This window comes from Staurois parvus, unplaced genomic scaffold, assembly GCF_062004578.1.
Source record: "Staurois parvus isolate SC_StPar_1 unplaced genomic scaffold, SC_StPar_1.0 ptg000544l, whole genome shotgun sequence".
NCBI classification, from domain to species: Eukaryota; Metazoa; Chordata; class Amphibia; order Anura; family Ranidae; genus Staurois; species Staurois parvus.
Window position 1 is genome coordinate 7785753 of NW_028318340.1, and position 18269 is coordinate 7804021.

The following is an 18269-nucleotide window of genomic DNA, read 5'->3' on the forward strand; positions in this document are numbered from 1 at the left end:
TGAGCTTGGCTTCTCCATCAAGGTATCATTATAAAAGGGACACTGTAATTTTGCCCATTAAGTAAAAAGTGACTGTGCCCCCTAAAAAAGCACCTTTCAGTATGATATACAGTATTCACTTATCTACCAACCATCAAAGCCCTACTCCAACAGAGCAGGTCTTTCTTGTGTGGGAGAGAATGTGATTTCCCACATGTGCTTGGGCATAAACGCACAATCACCAAAACAATTTAGTTACCTGTATGAATATCTGCAAAATATAAAATTTTGTTGGGAGTGGAGGACAAGTCTTAAAGCTGAATCCTACACAAACAAATGAATTTTCTGTGTCTGCTGCAGAAATGTAAGGTGAATTAACTGGTAACACCAGCTCAGCTAAAAATTAAAACACGGTCAATTTGACTCTGATAGGTTCTGGTTGACATTAAAGAACCAAGAGAGGATTACCTCCATGCTGCTCCTCCTGAAAAGGACAAGTATTTTTTGGGTTGAGGTTCAGGACCCTATTAGTAATCTCAGTCCTGATAGAATCACATGAGCTATAATGGCTATTGCTACAACACTGATCCACATATTTTAACAGAGCCACCTCATGAAGATCTGTTTTCTGTGGATGGGCTTGCTGCTGGTGTTAAGACAGGGGCTCACTTTACAACAAAATGAGTACAGATATGGTTACAATTTGCCATGGGAACATTAAATTAAGCACAAGCAGCAGTGACTCAGAATATTATTTAATGGAATATATGATAAAATTGAGCATATATACCTTTGCCAGATGATATAAACTTAACCTGAGGAAATATCTGAGTCAGCTGTGTCGGCTTAATCTTAGCTACATGGAATGATTGTATTTATTGAAAAAATAAATGTGATTATGTAAGCAGGAAATATGAATGTTATGAAGGTTGCAAGCAAGGGCCGCTATTGCCATGCTATGATTACTGAAAGATATGACATACGTACAATCTTGGCGGAACCTGATGCAACTTGTGTCAAGCACATCCTGACTTTTGCATAAACAGAACCAGGTAAAACTGATTTCATTAACGTACAAATGAATGAAATGAGTTAAAGAAAACAAGACATATTGCTACCACGCCATGCAACCACACAGCATTGTACAATCTTACCAAGTGTGTAAGGGTTCCTTTTAATGCCTGTATCTATATTTTAAGTTTCAAGGATAGAAGTTTTAATTACGAATTCTACCTAAAATTATAACTTGGTTTACGATGAAACATTCTTAATAAACCCAAGGTGTTGATGGCAAATCAATTTATCTCTGCATACAAAGTGTGCAAGAAAGCCTAAACTGTTTTACGAATGATACTTTATTCACACGTGGAACTCCGACAAGTTACTTAGTGGTGTGGCTACTAGATAGCCAAGGTAGCGACTGCAAATAAGCCCATAGCCCTGGAATGAACTATCAAAGGAATGCATAATGTCTATGGCACTCTCTGTAATTCTATTGTTGCTTCATACAAATGGTGGCGTGGACTATAGATTCACATACATGTTGTAAAAGCATGCAGAGGTGTCTGTAATAATTGATCGCCATCATTAAACTTGCCAAACCTTAGGTTAATACCTGAACATTTACATTTTTATGTAAACTGTACAATGCTGTGGCTTGCAGATACATTATTTTCTATTGTTGGTATTCTTACACTGAATACATTAAATGAGCTGTGATGAGTGGGATGGTATGCTAATGATCTGCTTTAATGTTTAATGTAAACATCGAAGTATGCTTCCTTACCTTCTCTTCTGAGTCTCCAGGCTGACAAGTGATGACTCCATCTTTTGAGCCCCCCGCAAATGTTGACTTACAGTTTTTTAGCCACTATTAAAAAATATATAATTTATAATATTATCAGTACTCTAACAAATACATGGGTAAACATTACATTTTTACTAGTAAAACTGCTGAGGTCTGGAGGTGTCCATACATATTGATCCAATACTTTACCACTACCATCATACACTAGACTGAAAACACAGAACCACAGAAGATTTTGTTTTCCTCTTCCATTAGCTCATACACCTTGCATGGGTATACCCTATATGTACTCATATCCATGTAGTCCTTTTACACCTTCCATGCAGCCCTAATGTGGTAAGAGCAAAGGTGACTGATGGGGGAAAAAAAGCTGTCAAACTGATACTCTTGTGGAGAATAACTGAGTGTGGTGAACTGTACTCTTTCATTTGCCTACAGGTATGCTGATTACTGCTTAATCCTAACATTATTTTAATATTTTTGAATACCTTAAAGGGTTACTAAACCCAGAACCCTGGATTCACTATATCTGGTCTCCCACAGTACACAGAACACGTAAATGCAATTATTTTAGTATATATAAACTGCTAAATACCTTTTCTCATCAGCAGTTAGAGCAGTCTTGTGACTTCAGCACAGCACTGGTTAAAGCTTGAAGGAGGAGTTTTCCTTCTGCTCTAGGGGGATGTGACACCCCCTCGCCCTCTGTCTGGACAGTGCTCATTGGCCCTGTGCTGATCACATGCACTCGCCAAAGAAAAAAAAAACACCTCTCTAGCAATACACACCAAACTGAGCATGTGTATGTGCGCATGGATTCAGTCTGTATCAGGTGGTAATTTCAACAAGAGGAGAGGCAGAGAAGAAAGGATCAAATAGCCTTTTTACACAATGCAGAGAATTAACCCCTTAGGTTCCACAGTGAGTATAACAAGAATGCTTTACTGCATATACAGACTGATTTTACTGTTGTGGGTTTAGTAACATTTTAAGAGACACACTAAATGTAAATGCTTTATGCAGCAGATGTGGGTGTTGTCATATTCATGAATTATAAAAAAAAAAAAAAACAACTCGTGGTGATAAATGCTATACTAACCTGGGATGCCTGGTAAATTGTAGCACTATCAGGTGCCAATTCATACCTTTAATTTTACAGCCATGACAACATTTCTGTAAATCTCTCTAAACTCCCTATGCAAATAGTGTCTTTCTAAAATTCATTATTTCAGAATGCTAAGGTACAGTATGGAACTAATGTCGGAAACAGATGGTTCGAATCTCAGCCGGTTCAGCAGGAACCGGCTGAGATTCGAACCATGTATGGCCAGGCTGAATGTACTCAAGTTGATTGATCTATCAACCTGGGCACAACCAGTCTGCCAGATTTTACATGCGATTATCGCTAGGGGCTGTTAATGCAACACAATGGCTTGGAAGGAGGGATTTTTGTCCTGTCAACACATACTGTGGTTGCAGGACAAAAATTCACTCTGTCAATGGCCTACCTAATTACAGGTGGTGATTGAAAGCAATCCAGCCAAGAAATACAATGCTGTCCTGTGTACCTTGCAATGTGATCTCAAACAATGTTATCAGCCCTATCCAGTTCAACTCTGTTAAGGACAGAACACCTCACCCCATGTCATCGCGATGAGGAGAGGGGGAGGTGTTCTGTAGTCCCAATGGCACAGGGTGACAATGCTTATTCTCCACAGGTATAGTACAGTGAGTGCTGTCCTTCTAGGACAGGAAGCTTGCTATTGGCAGGATCACCAGGTCAACATAAGAGAAAAAAAAAACAGTAAAAAAAGACAACTAAAGCAGTCACAACATTTAAGGACTGCAATATATTACATTTTTGTTCTTTAGATTCATGTCAACTGAACGTGGATACTTACAGAGACTGTGGCTTCCTTTCTGTTGTTGTATGTGTCCAGATATTCCTGCAGTTCCAGCACACTGAACTTTAGTTTTTCTAAAAGTCCACAGGATAACAGCTGAAAGGAAAACACATCTTTATTAGTTGTGCATTCACACAACAGACACTCCAACAGACAGTGTTTACTATCTGCACAGGCCACCCAACATGTCATCCTGGTAACTAACATTCCATAACATACTGAAAACCATAAAGCTTCTATATAACAAGTGTTATTCATACACATTTACATAACACATTCATAACTGACTAATCGCTTACCCTTAATTATATTATATATTTTATTAAAAAAAAATTTCTCCAGTAATCACTAAGTATATAACTAAAAAAGAATCCGAGCTTGTTGTTAAAGGATGAGAACAGATATAACAGCATGAATCGGGTGTACTCTGTATGACTAGGACACTTAGGATGCAGGGAATGTTACAATTTCAGGTGCTATATTTTACCTCATCTGAAGTCTCGGGTTCTATACCTCCTCTAACTCAGTAGATAGGATAATGCTCTAATATCATTGTATACATACAACAATATTTATCAAGGTACTCTTTACAACAGCAATTAAAAATATATTTCTCAACACGACCATACAGTCTGCAGATTTTATTTGCCCACTTACAAAGAAATGAAGGGTCTATAATTTGTATAATAGATGTATTTTAAATGATAGAGAGAGAATATCAACCAAAAAATCCAGAAAAAAACATATGATACAAATGTTATAAATTGAGTTGCAGTTCAGTGAGTAAAATAAGTATTCAATCTCCAAGTAAAATATGACTTAGTATTGGTGGAGAAACCCTTGTTGGCAAGCACAGAGGTAAGACGTTTCTTGTAGTTGGTTACCAGGTTTGATAATAACAGAGTGTAGCGCTGCACTCTGTTATTATCATTCCGCTTTTTATGGGTATACTGTGATAACCTTTAGTGCTAGCTGCTTGGTTAAGAGCGCTCACTTTATACCATTCTTATTGGTTACCAGGTTTGCACACATCTCAGGAGGGATTTTGGTCCACTCTTCTTTACAGATCTTCTCTAAATCCTTAAGGTTTCTTGGCTGTCACATGGCAACTCAGAGTTTTAGCTCCCTCCATAAATTTTCTATAGGATTAAGGTCTGGAGACTGGCTATGCCACTCCATGACCTTAATGTGCTTCTTCTTGAGCCACTCCTTTGTTGCCTTGGCAGTATGTTTTGGGTCATTTTCATGCTGGAAGACCCTTCTTTAGTTTTCAGCTGAGGGAAGAAGGTTCTCATCCAAGATTTTACAATACATGGCCCTGTCCATTGGCCCCTCAATGCGGCAAAGTCAGCCTGTACCTCTAGCAGAAAAGCAGCCCAAAAGCATAATGTTTCCACCTCTGTGCTTGACTGTGGGGATGGTGTTCTTAGGGTCATAATCAGCATTTTCCTTCCTCCAAATATGGCGAGTCGAGTTGATGCCAAAGAGCTCAATTTTGGTCTCATCTGACCACAGCACTTTCTCCCAATCCTTCTCTGAATCATTTTGATTCATTGGCAAACTTCAGACATACTTGTACAAATGCCTTCTTGAGGAAGGGGACCTTGTGGGCTCTGCAGGATTTCAATCCATGATGGCGTATTGTGTTACCAGTGGTTTGTTTGGTGACGGTGGTCCCAACTGCATTGAGATCATTCACAAGCTCCTCCCGTGTAGTTCTGGGCTGATCCCTCACTTTTCTCATGATCATCCTTACCCCATGAGGCGAAATCTTGCATGGAGCTCCAGACCAAGGGCTATTGATGGTTATTTTGCATTTCTTCCATTTGCGAATAATCGATCCAACAGTTGTCTCTTTCTCACTAAGCTTCTAGCTGATCGTCTTGTAGCCCATTCCAGCCTTGAGCAGGTCTACAATCTTGTCCTTGATGTCCTTTGACAACTCTTTGGTCTTGCCCATGGTGGTGAGGTTTGAATGGAAGAAAGATTCCTTGGACAGGTGTCTTTTATACACATAACAAGTTGTCGTAAGGAGAACCTTCTTAATTTGACAGGGCTAATCTGTGTACCACATGAGAATATAGCCAGTCTGTGCGAGCCAGAATTATTGTTGGTTGGTAGGGGATCAAATACTTATTTTACTCACTGAACTGCAACTCCATTTATAAAATTTGTAATCATGTCTTTTCTGGATTTTTGGTTGATATTCTGTGTCTATCATTTAAAATACACCTATGATAAAAATGATAGACCCTTCCTTTCTTTGTAAGTGGGCAAACGTACAAACTCTGCATGGGATCAAATTATTATTTTCGCCACTGTACATACCCCTAGCACATGCCCACATATCTATATAACATATTTTTAAAAAAGTAAAATTTCACATAAAATTCCTAAAATTTTGTACTTGGTGGACAATACAGCCCTGGGGAGAAAACTATACTTTAAGAGATTAGTGTGTGTTTTGAGTGTCCTACATCTTCTTCTTGGTGGCAACAGGACAAACACACTGTAACTTGGATGGGTTGGATCACTACTAAAAGCTCTTGTCCGCTTCTTTAATCAACTGGCATATTCTGTGTCCAAATTCAGTAGCTCCATAAGTAAGATCCTGTGTGTTGTTTTCATAACACAAGACAGGTAATTCTTATCCTCCACCCTGCAGTTAGTATACCACACTACAGCACAGTGGAGTAGAATACTCTGAATGGTACAATGATATAATTTGACCAGAAGCCTTAAGGGCAATTCAGCCTGTTTCAATCACCTAAAGAAAACAGTCTTGCTGCTCTTTTTTTCACTAAAATTTTGAGACCATGACAGCTCCCTTGCAATATGCACTCCCAAAAGTTTGATACTGTCAACCCTTTTACCTCCTCACTGCCTATATATACTGGGCAATGATTGATCTGTCTTGATTTCCTATAATCCAGTATTATTTCTTTAGTTTTTGCAGTATTAACTATTAAATCATTTTCTCTACACCACTCAACCAAATGTTGAATTTCCTGCCTATAAGCTGTCTTGTCATTATCTTGTATGACTCCAATTAAGGTGCTGCCATCAGCAAACTTCACTATAAATTGGCAATAATCTGCCCATAATTTAAACTGAAGGAATAATACATAACCTAACATGGATCACAGCTGGATTACAGCCAAGATCAGACTACAAAACATCACAAGCCAAGTTTCTGGGCAGACCAATTGGCAGTAAACTGTTGCCCAACATCCAGGCCTGATGCCCATCCATGAGAATCCACGTATGGTCAGTGCAGGAAGGCATAGCCAGCCAGCAATAAAAACATTGTCAGATATTCTAAGCCAGGGGTAGGCAACCTTTGAGAGGTGGTGATCTACCTGAACAACATGAAAGAGATCAAAGATCACCAGGGTTAACTAGCAAGGTCTAGCTATATAGTAAGGAAAATTAGAAAAAAATATAACAAATGTCAGCGTAACAATATAAACTTAGCGTACCTTAGAAGTGAACAGTGTCAGTCAGTAGGGCAGTGGACAGTGTCAGTTTTTTATTTTTGTCAATTTATATTTTATTAATTTTTACAATTTAATTAATTTTTTTTTTTACAATTTCACTTTTTATTATTTTTCACATTTTTTAGCAGTCCTGCTGGGGGACTTTGGTGAAATAGGTCTCAATTTTGAGATAAAGAAAGGAGATTAAGGACACAGTGCTTATTCTCTGCAGCAGCATAGAATGAATGAACAGAAAGAGCTCTGCACTGTCTCCCTGTTCATTCACAAATTGAAGCATAGTAAACACAGCTTACTATGCTTCAGTTATGAATGAACACAGTGAGTGATCAGTACCGTGGCTGGTCGGCCAGGAAGGGACACGATCTACCTGTCACCTACCCGAGTTCAATGGGTAGATCATGTTTCATGGGTTGTTGCCCCCCCCCCCCGTTCTAACTCATTCCCACAATACTAAGAATGTGTTTTTGTTCCTGGCTGTGTTCCCATTGGAGAGATTTCCCATAGCATCCTGACAAGAAGGAAGAATCTCCCTAACAAGGGAACAAGGGAACAAAGGCATCAGAAATCCTTCCTTCTGCTATAAAAAACTAAATGTGTTTTGGCTGGAGTTGGGCTTAATCTCTGGCGGACAACACCTATAAGGTCACTGTGGGGTCAATTCACTAAGAGTTAAATACTAACATGTGGCATTTATCTAAAACAAAAAAGTCAATTAAAGTATTACTAAACCCACAACAGTAAAATCAGTCTGTATACAGCATAGCTTGCTTGTTATACTCACTATGGAAACTAAGGGGTTAATCCTTCGCATTGTGTAAAAAGGCTGTTTCAGCCCGTCTTCTCTGATCCTCCCTTTCTTTAACTGTCCCCAATCCATCTGCCATAGTACAGAGCAGCAGTGGAAAGTCTGCACATGCTCTGTTTGGTGAGTATTGCTAGAGGTTTTTTTGGGGGAAGGGTGCATGTGATCAGCACAGGACCAATCAATGCTGTCTGGACAGAAGGTCAGGGGTCATGCAGTCTCATAGGTCAATCAGAGAAGAATGAAAACTCTTCCTACAAGATTAACCATTGCTCAGCCAAACACTGACAGTAATCACAAGACTGCTCTAACTGCTGATGAGAAAAGGTATTTAGAAGTTTATATTTACTAAACAATTGCATTTTCATGTTGTGTGCACTGTGGAAGACTGGACATAGGATCCTGGGTTTAGTAACACTTTAAATAAAAAACATGTGTGACTTAATAATGCATTTAAATATTTATTTGCGATACTTAGCACTGAAAGTGGAAGTTAACTCTGTTAGCTACAGGCAAGTCTTTAATAAGGCTGACCTGTAGGTACTGTAAATATCTCCTAAACATGCACTATGTCTAGGAGATATTTACTGTAGAAGAGCTGGTAATGTCACCAGTGCATGCGCACTGCACACTCAATGGACGGCATGTAGTCCATTGGCAGAGCCGTGCCGTGGCCAAAACTCCGTTCGCGCATGGGCGGGAGTGATGATGTTGCGGCTTGGCCAATCAGATAGCTGCAGCTTGCGAACCCGGAAAGAAGACCGGGTGAAGATGGAAGCCTCGGGGATCCATGACAGTGCTCCGCTGGAGGGCTTCATTTTCAAGTCTTTCCTAAAGTACTAATATATAATTCAAAGTTTTTTTTTTCATGGTTTACTACTGCTTTAAAAAAATAGTGATGCACCTGTGAAAATTATCAGCCGTTTGTGTTTTTAGGCAGTTGTCCATAAAAATATGGTCTGGCAATTCTGTCTGGCACCATGGGAAGTTATTTTGGTTCCAAGTTCTGACAGTTGTCAGGATGAGCATACTCACCGTTTCTGCATCTACAAAGAGTGTTGGGCATTCGGAGCACAGTGTCAGTAGCTGCGATGTGCTTACAAACTTTGACCCGATGCCACGCAGACTGTCCCCCAGGTAACAAGCTGCATCGCATGTCAGGAAGCAGAACCTCTTCTGTATACTCTATGAGGTGCAATAGGGTCCAGTTAGGCTAGGATAATAGCTTGCAATAGAGCAACACTGGGCAAAATTACACTCTTACAAGAAAAACTGTAATGAATAACAAAATCTGCAGCACACTTTGCAATACTGTCATATGTAATATTCCGTATTGTTGTATTTAAAGTGGTTGTAAAGTCAGAAGGCTTTTTACCTTAATCTATCCTTTGCATTAAGGTAAGAAAACCTTCTGTGATCAACTCCCCCCCTCCCCGAGTCCCCTAAATACTTACCTGTGCCTAATCTTTACCCAGCACTGCTCTCTCTCTCCTCACTGGAGGCAGCAGTGGGAGCCATTGGCTGAAACACATTGCTAACTACACTAAACAACAAGTCAAAGAAATATTTAACATTTTTCAGGAAAGGAAACAGGAAAAAACAAACAATGCAAGGAAATATTTGCTTCTCCTATTTAGAAGGCTACAAAATGTTCCACATAAACAATTCTGAACTGTACACTTCATTGATTTTATTCTATCTAATGCCTTCAAGTTTAGCATTACGCTGTAACCTTGTGCCAGGCACTGACAGATTTGGCACAAACAAGTCATTTCATCTAACTGCTGTATGTTAAACATTGTTGGGCAAATTCCCTATAAATGTAAGCCTTTACTAAAATGTACATTACATGTATTCTACAGTGAAATATATGCATATTCAACTCTGCAGAGATAGGTGGGTGCGCTTTGTCTTCTAGTCAGCCTCCCTCCTAGATTGTAAGCTCCAAGGATCAGGCCCTCCTTTCCCTCTTGTATTGAACTGTATTGTTGCTGTATTGTCTCCCGTTATATTGTAAAGCGCTGAACAAACTGCTATATAAATCCTGTATAATAATAATAATAGTCTTATACACCCAGTTTTTGGACCAACATCAGAAAGTTCAAACTGAATAACAAAATAGGTTCTACACTGCTTAGTAGACTACAGTATACGGAGGAGCCTTGACATGGGCAAGGTGGCTTTCACATATATTTGCAAATGTGTGCAACAAAACCCTATTTTAATGTGAAATGCTAGACAGGGTCACTTTGGTTTGTTTGCAGGCTAGCTGGTAAGTGTGCTGGGAAATCTTTGTTTGTGATGTGTGTTGCCCTACCTTTCCCCCCTCCTGCAAAGGCTGGTTATAAATTGGAGTGGTTGCCATCTTTTTGTATAGCTTGTGCACTGATTTGGTGTGGGGACACCAGGTAAACCAGCCTTAATTTATTTACTGCTATATGTGCTCCAACTTGGAGACTTTCAAAAATATAGAGTTAGGGCCACCGTATAAAAAAGAGACTTGATGTGGGCACTGAGCCTTTCACATACTGTAGATTTGCAAATGTGTGCAACAAAACCCTCTATTTTAACACGAATTGATGGAAAGGGTCAAATTGGTTTGTTTGCAGGCTAGCTGGTAAGAATGCTAGGACATTTTTGTTTGTTTGTGAACTGCTTAGTCTGAGTCTGGGGGATGTATGACTCAGTTCCAGAGTTGTATCTATTCCCGTAAACAAATTAAATATTTTCACCAAATGACTATTCACTATACAATTTTGGAACTTCTCATCTGCAAATTTCTCAATGGAGCTCATTTTTTTTCATTAATAGATTGTAGGCCATCTTTTGCATACCATTCCAAGTTTAGTAGCTGGCAAAACCCTTTAAACTCCTATAACTGTATCCTGCTGGCATGCAGTTGAAATGGCTAATCGCAAAAGAGGAGATGACACTGATTATTGGCTTGTTCCCACCAGAAAGCTGTGCTTTATGCGTAGCTCCTGATGCACCAATCCTTGCACTGTTTACTTATCATGACATGTTATTCTGTTCTACGCACTGAAGTGGGGTGACACACTGAAAAAAGTGCCACATTAATGCAGGCCATAGACGGGTCGTTTATCGGCCAAATTATCGTCCGACCGAACAATCAGCCAATATTCACACCGTTAGTGGGGCAATGTCGTCAGCCGATTTTCGCGGTTCTTCTCATTTCTTTTTATCGGTCATGCTGGAAAATCTCCGAAAAACGGCCATTTTTCGTAAGCATTGGTGGCAGCATTGGTGGCAGCAATGAACGATTTTTCAATTCGGCTGATAAATGTCCCGTCTATGGCCTGCATTAGTAGTTTTTTCCGTGCACGCCACCACAATGTAGTGGTGTGAACTGACTGCTTGGCAAACAATGCAAACTGCCTTATCTCTGCATTTGCATTGCACTAGGCTATGTTGCCCAGGGCGGCCAAAATGTTATAAATGAAACCTAAATCTGTCTTACAGCAAGGTTGTGCTAAACAGAAACAGTTTTCAGACAGATTTAAGGTAAATAGGCAGCTTTATTTATAAATTCCTTTCACAGCTGCTTTAAAGCAGTACTGGACAGAATAAAATTTAAAGGTGTACTCACACTCGGGCCGGTTTAATTGAACCATGCCAAATTTGATTCTCCCCCCTTCCCTGTGGGTATGTACTCAATCAGGTTTGTAAGGAAGTGTTCCTGGTAACACTTACAAGTGTTCCTGGGCACACTTCCCTTCTAATCAGACCAAATATCCCTGCTCAACTATACAGTTCTCTATGGCAAGAACTGTGCTCCGATGTGCTTTCACACAGACTGCAGCAAACTGTACCAGATCGCAAATAAACCATGCCAGGGATCACCCATTCAACGCTGTCCTGGACACTTTTCCTTTCTGTTAAAAGTGCTAGATGGAATGCACCCTAAATGTTTCATCTAAATTTCAAAATCTGTTTCAGCTGCCCACCTAAAGCGGAGCTCCTGACTCCCCCAAAAAATGTAAAAGTCACCAAGCAACAAATACTGTAGCTGCTGACTTTTAATATAAGGACACTTACCTGTCCAGGGATCCAGTGATGTCCTCACCTGAGCCGATTCTTCAATTGGCTTCAGGTGCAGGCGCCGGCATCTTAAGGGACACTGGCAGTTCACAGCTGCTTTCCTACTGCACATGTGCTGCACTTTGTGAATAGTCCCTCAGTCTTCTAGGACCTGTGAAGTGTTCCAGAATGCTGCGGGGGAAGGAGGGGGAGCCAAACTTCCGGCTCAGATCACCAAGGCGCATCTGACCGGAAGTGGGAGAGGGTACCTGTCAAAACCGATCCCCCTGAAAAAGTGCCAAATGTGGCAGTGGAGGTGGGATGCAAAAAGTGAAACTTCCCCTTTTGGGTAAAATTCTGCTTTAAGTGCAGAGATTACAAAAACACATAAAACTGTTACAAAGACTTATTGCCAACTGGCAGACAGCCTAATTAACATCAAAATTTGTCACTAAATTTGTTGATAAATTTCTATACAGTACATCTGAAAGTCAAGGGACAACTTGCACATGTCTGCACATCTGCTGCTAGGTGGATAGAGCTTTTATGTGTAGTCACACAGTATTGTTGCTGCATCCAAACGTTTTTCAGGACAATGCTCCTATCTTTGTATTCTTCAAAAATAACATTATTATTTACAATACTTTAAAACCTTGTTCCAAAAATATTGGGACGCTGTGTAAAATCTACATAGAAACAGAATGCAATGCTTTACAAATCTCATAAACCCTACTTTTATGCACATTAGAAAACATATCTCTTGATTAAACTGAGACAATGTACCATTCTGAACAAAAAAAAAGGAAATTTTGAAATTGATGGCAGCCACATGGCTTAAAAAAGTTGGGACAGGGCAAGAAAAAGCTGGCAAAGTAAGTGGTACTAATAAGAGCTGGAAGAAAATGTTGCAACCAATTAGGTTAATTGACAACAGGTTAGTAAAGTGGTTAGGTAGAAATAGAGCATCTTAAATAGTCAAGAGTTTCGCAGAAGTAAAAATGGGCAGAGGTTCATCAATCTGTGACAATTTAAAGAACAATGTCCCTCAATCAAAAATTGCAAAAACCTTAAGTATATCATCTACTGTACATAATATAATCAAAAGTTTCAGAGAATCTGAAGAAATCTCTGTGTGCAAGGGACAAGGCCAAGACGCAATACTGGATGGCTGTGATCTTCTGGCTCTTCAGACGGCACTGCATTAAAAACAGGTATGATTCTGTGATGGACCTCAGGAATGCTTACAAAAATCACTGTCAAAATGACTCTATTTTTTTTCTTAAAATGGTACATTTTCTCAGTTTAAACATTTTATTTTTTAGTAATATATTTCTATGCAATTATGTCTATTGAATAAAATATGGATTTATGAGATTTGCAAATCACTGCATTCGGTTTCTATTCTTTCAACTATTTTATAATTCACAATTTCTAAAAGCCACACTAACGAAGAACAATTTTTCTTATTAAGGCTAGATAAAGAAAGCTCATCTCTGACTGGCAATTAACCACTTTGTTTCTCACACCTATTCACCCCCTATGGACCAGAGCAATTTTTGCATTACTACAATGGACCTGTTTATTCCACGATAACTTTGTCATTACTTAAAGGATAAGTTCACCTTTCGTAACATGTTACACTCATATTTAGGGTGTAACACGTTACAATCAGACCGACCCCCACTCCCCGCTTTGACAGCTATCCCCCCTGCTAGCTGTCAAATTTTAAAAAACTGCGGCTGTGTGAGACTCCGCCCACGTCACTCATTCACAGACCTCTGTGAATGAGAGACTACAAGTCTCGGACAGCCATAGCGGCTGTTGACTTGTAGTCCTCAATGAACTACTACAGCGCTGAGGAGTGCCGTGGTAGTTCATTCATTCTTCCTGTCAGTATATGTGCTTGCTCGTACATCTTGCACGGGAAAGCAGATATACTGACAGATCTGCAGGAGACCTGCATAGCCCCAGCGTTTTGCTGATCGCTGGTGCAATGCTTAACAAGCTCTTATAGGCAAAAATAAAAAATGCAAATTTTTTACCTGCAAAAAAGTGCATTTAATATTTTTTACTAAAAGGTGAACTTATCCTTTAAAAACGTAATATTGTTTTTTAAAGGACAAACAGGGCTTTCTTTCCGTGAATATTGTCTTGCAACAATGATTTTTTTTTCACAGTCCTTAAACAATTAAATGTAACAAAACAGCCTTTTGTGTTAGTTTAAAAGTAAATAGTGTTACTGCACATAAAAAGTGCAGATTTTATTCTGTAATTTGTCCTGTTTTAAAATGAAACAAAAATTGTGATTCTGGTACAAAACATTGCAAAGTTATTTACAAATAAAATAAAGTGTTTATTTTTTTTTCCAATCTTGCACTTTTTTACATGTGAAACGTGTAAATATATGCTAAAGGTGTAAAAATATTAACAGACAAAACAAAAAAAGTTTAAATATTATTAGTTAATAAAATAGAGACTAACGAAAAAATCAGCAGGAAAACAATAATTGAATTGAGGAGAAGAAAAAGGAGTAAATTAGAGCTGATTTGAGTAAACTAAGGGTTAATAAGGGGTTAAACAGAGGAACATTAAATTAAAAAAAACAAAACAAAACAACTTTTGTTTACTTGTCAGGTTGCTTTAACTGACTTCATCTGCAGATCGAAGTTCATCTCTTTGATCTGTAGATGAACAAACAGAAAGATACAAAATGAAACATTGTTTCTTTTGACCAATGTTTTTATCAAACATTGGCAGATTGCTTTTCTTTGCCAGTTCCAGCTGTCAGAACGTTCGCTTTCTCTGTGTACTAACACTTTGATTATTCAGAGCTGAATTGCCTAGTACTGTGACAGGGGAGGTCCTGGAAGCAAGGCAGAAAGACTGGATGTATTACACATGCCCTGTGTACAATGATTTTTTTGGGGGGCGTGTCTAACACATCCAGAGTCTGCAACTGGCTATGGACAATACCATGGTCCTTCCCGTGTTCCATCCTCATACAGCAAGCCAACAAGCTTTGCAAATAGAAAACATACATTTCCAAGCACTCTAGACTTTTTCATTGATTCATAAAATACTTCATTTAAATCAGAATGTACCTTAAACAAGGAAGAGAAAACATGAAATGTGTAAACTGCACAGGACCCATCAGAATCTGACATTAGTTGATTGATATGGCTTCGCCATGCTTCCTCTGCATCATCACATGCTGTTGGTTGAAATGCAGCCAGGATAGCCGAGAAGAAGGGTGATGGAGGAGGAGGTGTTATCCTGTCCCCATCCCCAAAGCTAAAAATGTAAAGGAAAAAAAATAAGAGGACACATGACCTTTCTTGATCATTTTATCCTGCAGTGCATTGGTGTATGGAGTCACGGGGACCTAGCACATACCTGCAGTATAGGTCCATTCAACAGTGGTTGCATTTAGCATACATCATATCTACCTAAACTAATACTCATACCTGTGCCTAAATGTGAACAGTAGAAGACATTAAACCAGATGCTGCATGCTACAGGTGTTTTCAGTCTAGATCACACTACACAGACACTAGTCCTTCCATACTCCTTTATAAGTGGACACTACAGCACACATTATCAACCAGTGGCATCCCGAGGCAGGTGCGGGGGGTGCGATCCACACTGGGTGACACCGACCACACGGGGTGACACTGGACCCGCTCCACAAAAAGGTAAGTTGTAAAGAAAGCCGACAATACCTGCGGAAAACACTTAGGTGTGAACCTAGGGTGACTGACACTTCCTGAAGCCCTGGGGACACATCAAACACAATATAAAGCTGGCCATATATTGAATTAATTTCTCCCAGTTCAGCAGGGAGCAGCTGAATTTAGTGTGCGGCCATCCCTGTTCAACAGAAGTCACTCATTCAATCAACTTCTTTCGAACAGGGAAGTTAGGAAACTTGTGTCAATTAGTGGCTGCAACCAATCAGCTGTAGCAGCTGATGCGTGTTTCCTTAGTGAAGCAGGTCCCACTATCCGAATACAATGTTCAGGGAGGTAGGTGTGTGTGTGTGAAATTCCTCCATTCACCTTGTTTGTGTGGATGGAGGCATCTGTTATGGCCAGCTGAAGTTAGTCAGTGATTCTTGTGGGAGGCTGGGAGTCTACAAACAGGAGGTGAGCCTTCAGCAATGATCATTAATGAAAATTTCGGGGCACGCAGTGGGAATGGGAAGGTGAAGGGGAGAAAATTACAGGATAACAGCAAAAGATTAAGGCCTCAGGCAAATTTTACTGCTGTCTAAAACCTGCTTTTCCCTCATTTCCCTCCCATGTGTCTACTAAAGGGATCTTTGAAATTCCATTTACACATCCCCGGAGAGAGCTGTGGCTCCTTCCACCAGCCCCTAAGTCCCTGCAGAATACAGTAGTGCTATACATGTTGGCGGAGGAGAAGAACCAGGAACCAGACACACCTGGAAGTGTGTCAGGTGAGAACTGAAGCTCAGTGGCAAGATCTCTTCTTTATAGCAACTGAAACTATCTCAATGTGCACATGGACTGCTAATAGAAAGCCACAACATTATGGTATAAAGGCTAAATTTGTCAATTTGTGTAAATTTGTTTAGGCACTTAAGGTCTGGATCTTCTACTTTAGTATTACAAATGCTTATATATTCAGCAATTTTCCAATAAGAAGAAACTCACATAAATATAACCTACCCTGTCAGTGCATAATGCTCCATGATTCGGTCATCCTTCTCCTCCTCAGCCATTTCTAGGTTAAAGCTGTCATTACATTCAAACACAACTGGCATTTCACTCATTGACCCCGATAGGTCATCTTCTTGTACAGTTGCATCATCTTCATCAAGAACAGCATCAGCCTATAAGATAAAGAAGCGGGAAATTAAAATATTAGAAACCTTACTGATTTCTAGATCAAGCAACTAGAGACAGGTATTTCTAATAACTTGATATACATTGACACAGAGCACACAAATGTCTGAAGGAGGAACCCTGTTAGAGGACATAGTAACAAATTACCTTTTTCAGAGTCACACTGGGTCTCATTCAGTACAAATGAGGGCAGCATCTAAGGGTCAATTCACCCAAAACCTATTTTTTTTTTTTTTTTTTAGTTTTTGGTAAACACTTGAGAATGAAAAGAAACCTGTGGACACTGCATAATTGTTCAGGGTTGGAAATGATGGAAGTCAGTCAATCAGCATGGCAAGCAGGCAGCCAGCATTTCTAGGAGAGGAGTTCAGCTCAATAGCAGTCCACATGTTTTAGGTTTCCTTTAAATCCCTTTTTTAGAATAGGAAGAAATTGGGCCATCCCTGTTGTAGCAGGAAAATTTGTTACCAAGGTGGACAAGAACTATTTGTGAGAGATATCCCTTCTGAGGTTCCAAAACATAAAAAGCTTGTACTAAAACTTAGCCAAACTCCAGAAAAAAAGTAAACAACACCTTTGGTGGACTGACCCATTTAGCAGCTGCTCTGTGATTGTGCATTTTCCTGTCTATTGCAGCTACTGTATTGTTTGTTTTTGCCCTTTTAGGCCACATTTACTTGGGCAGTTTGCCTTAGCGTGAACGGCAGTTGCTGGATGTGCATCATGTGTCCAACATCAAACACCGCAGGTGAGAACTGGCTGTGCAAACCACAAGGCATAGCTGCAGCCACCGACAACCTGTCATTGAAGTGTATGGGCTCGGCAGCCACAGCTATTACCTCAGCACAGCGGAAGGAATCAGTAGATTCCTGCCACTATCATTCCTATTGGGACAAATTGCTTGTGCTTAAGTATCCTTCTAACGTGTGTTTCTATGTAATGCATACTTAAAGGGTAGCTCCACTTTCTTGAAAATATTAGCAAATAAAAAAAAAAAAAATAATATAGGGAATACAATTGCAACACAAATCATATTGTAATTGACTTATTAAAAATTACCTTTCGTTGTCAATCTACAGCACTGTAATTTTCTGCAATGCAATATGGCTACCTGGAGGTGCTCTGTACACAGATGATATACAGAATGCCCCCTAGATATGTCATTTCTTGCTTGTGTGATTGGCTTACTGATTTTCCCAGCAGTCTGCTCTAAGATACAACTAAACATCTAAAGGGATCCAGACCCTGCAGTTTTCCTCATTAGAGCCCTGTAAGTGGGGCAGCTGATGGATAATTATGAATCCACTCCCATACAGATTCACTATGCACATGGACACAGACAAACAAACAGCTACTCCTTCAGAATAAGGAATATCT

General features: G+C 39.6%; 1 protein-coding gene across 7 annotated transcripts in view; it reads right to left on the minus strand.

Annotated features, from left to right (window-relative positions):
* Window positions 1-18269, minus strand: part of FRY (FRY microtubule binding protein) — a 578133-nt gene that overhangs the window by 35010 nt on the left and 524854 nt on the right. For 6 of the 7 annotated variants that reach the window (XM_089690883.1, XM_089690880.1, XM_089690882.1 and 3 more), the window contains 5 exons: window positions 16716-16879; window positions 15129-15318; window positions 9025-9174; window positions 3688-3786; window positions 1766-1849 (listed from right to left, as the gene is read on the minus strand). In XM_089690883.1, the coding sequence (XP_089547009.1) occupies window positions 1766-1849; window positions 3688-3786; window positions 9025-9174; window positions 15129-15318; window positions 16716-16879 (687 nt within the window). Of the gene's footprint in view, window positions 1-966; window positions 1011-1765; window positions 1850-3687; window positions 3787-9024; window positions 9175-15128; window positions 15319-16715; window positions 16880-18269 lie in introns of all 7 variants that reach the window. The other variant, XM_089690885.1, reaches the window with a different exon arrangement.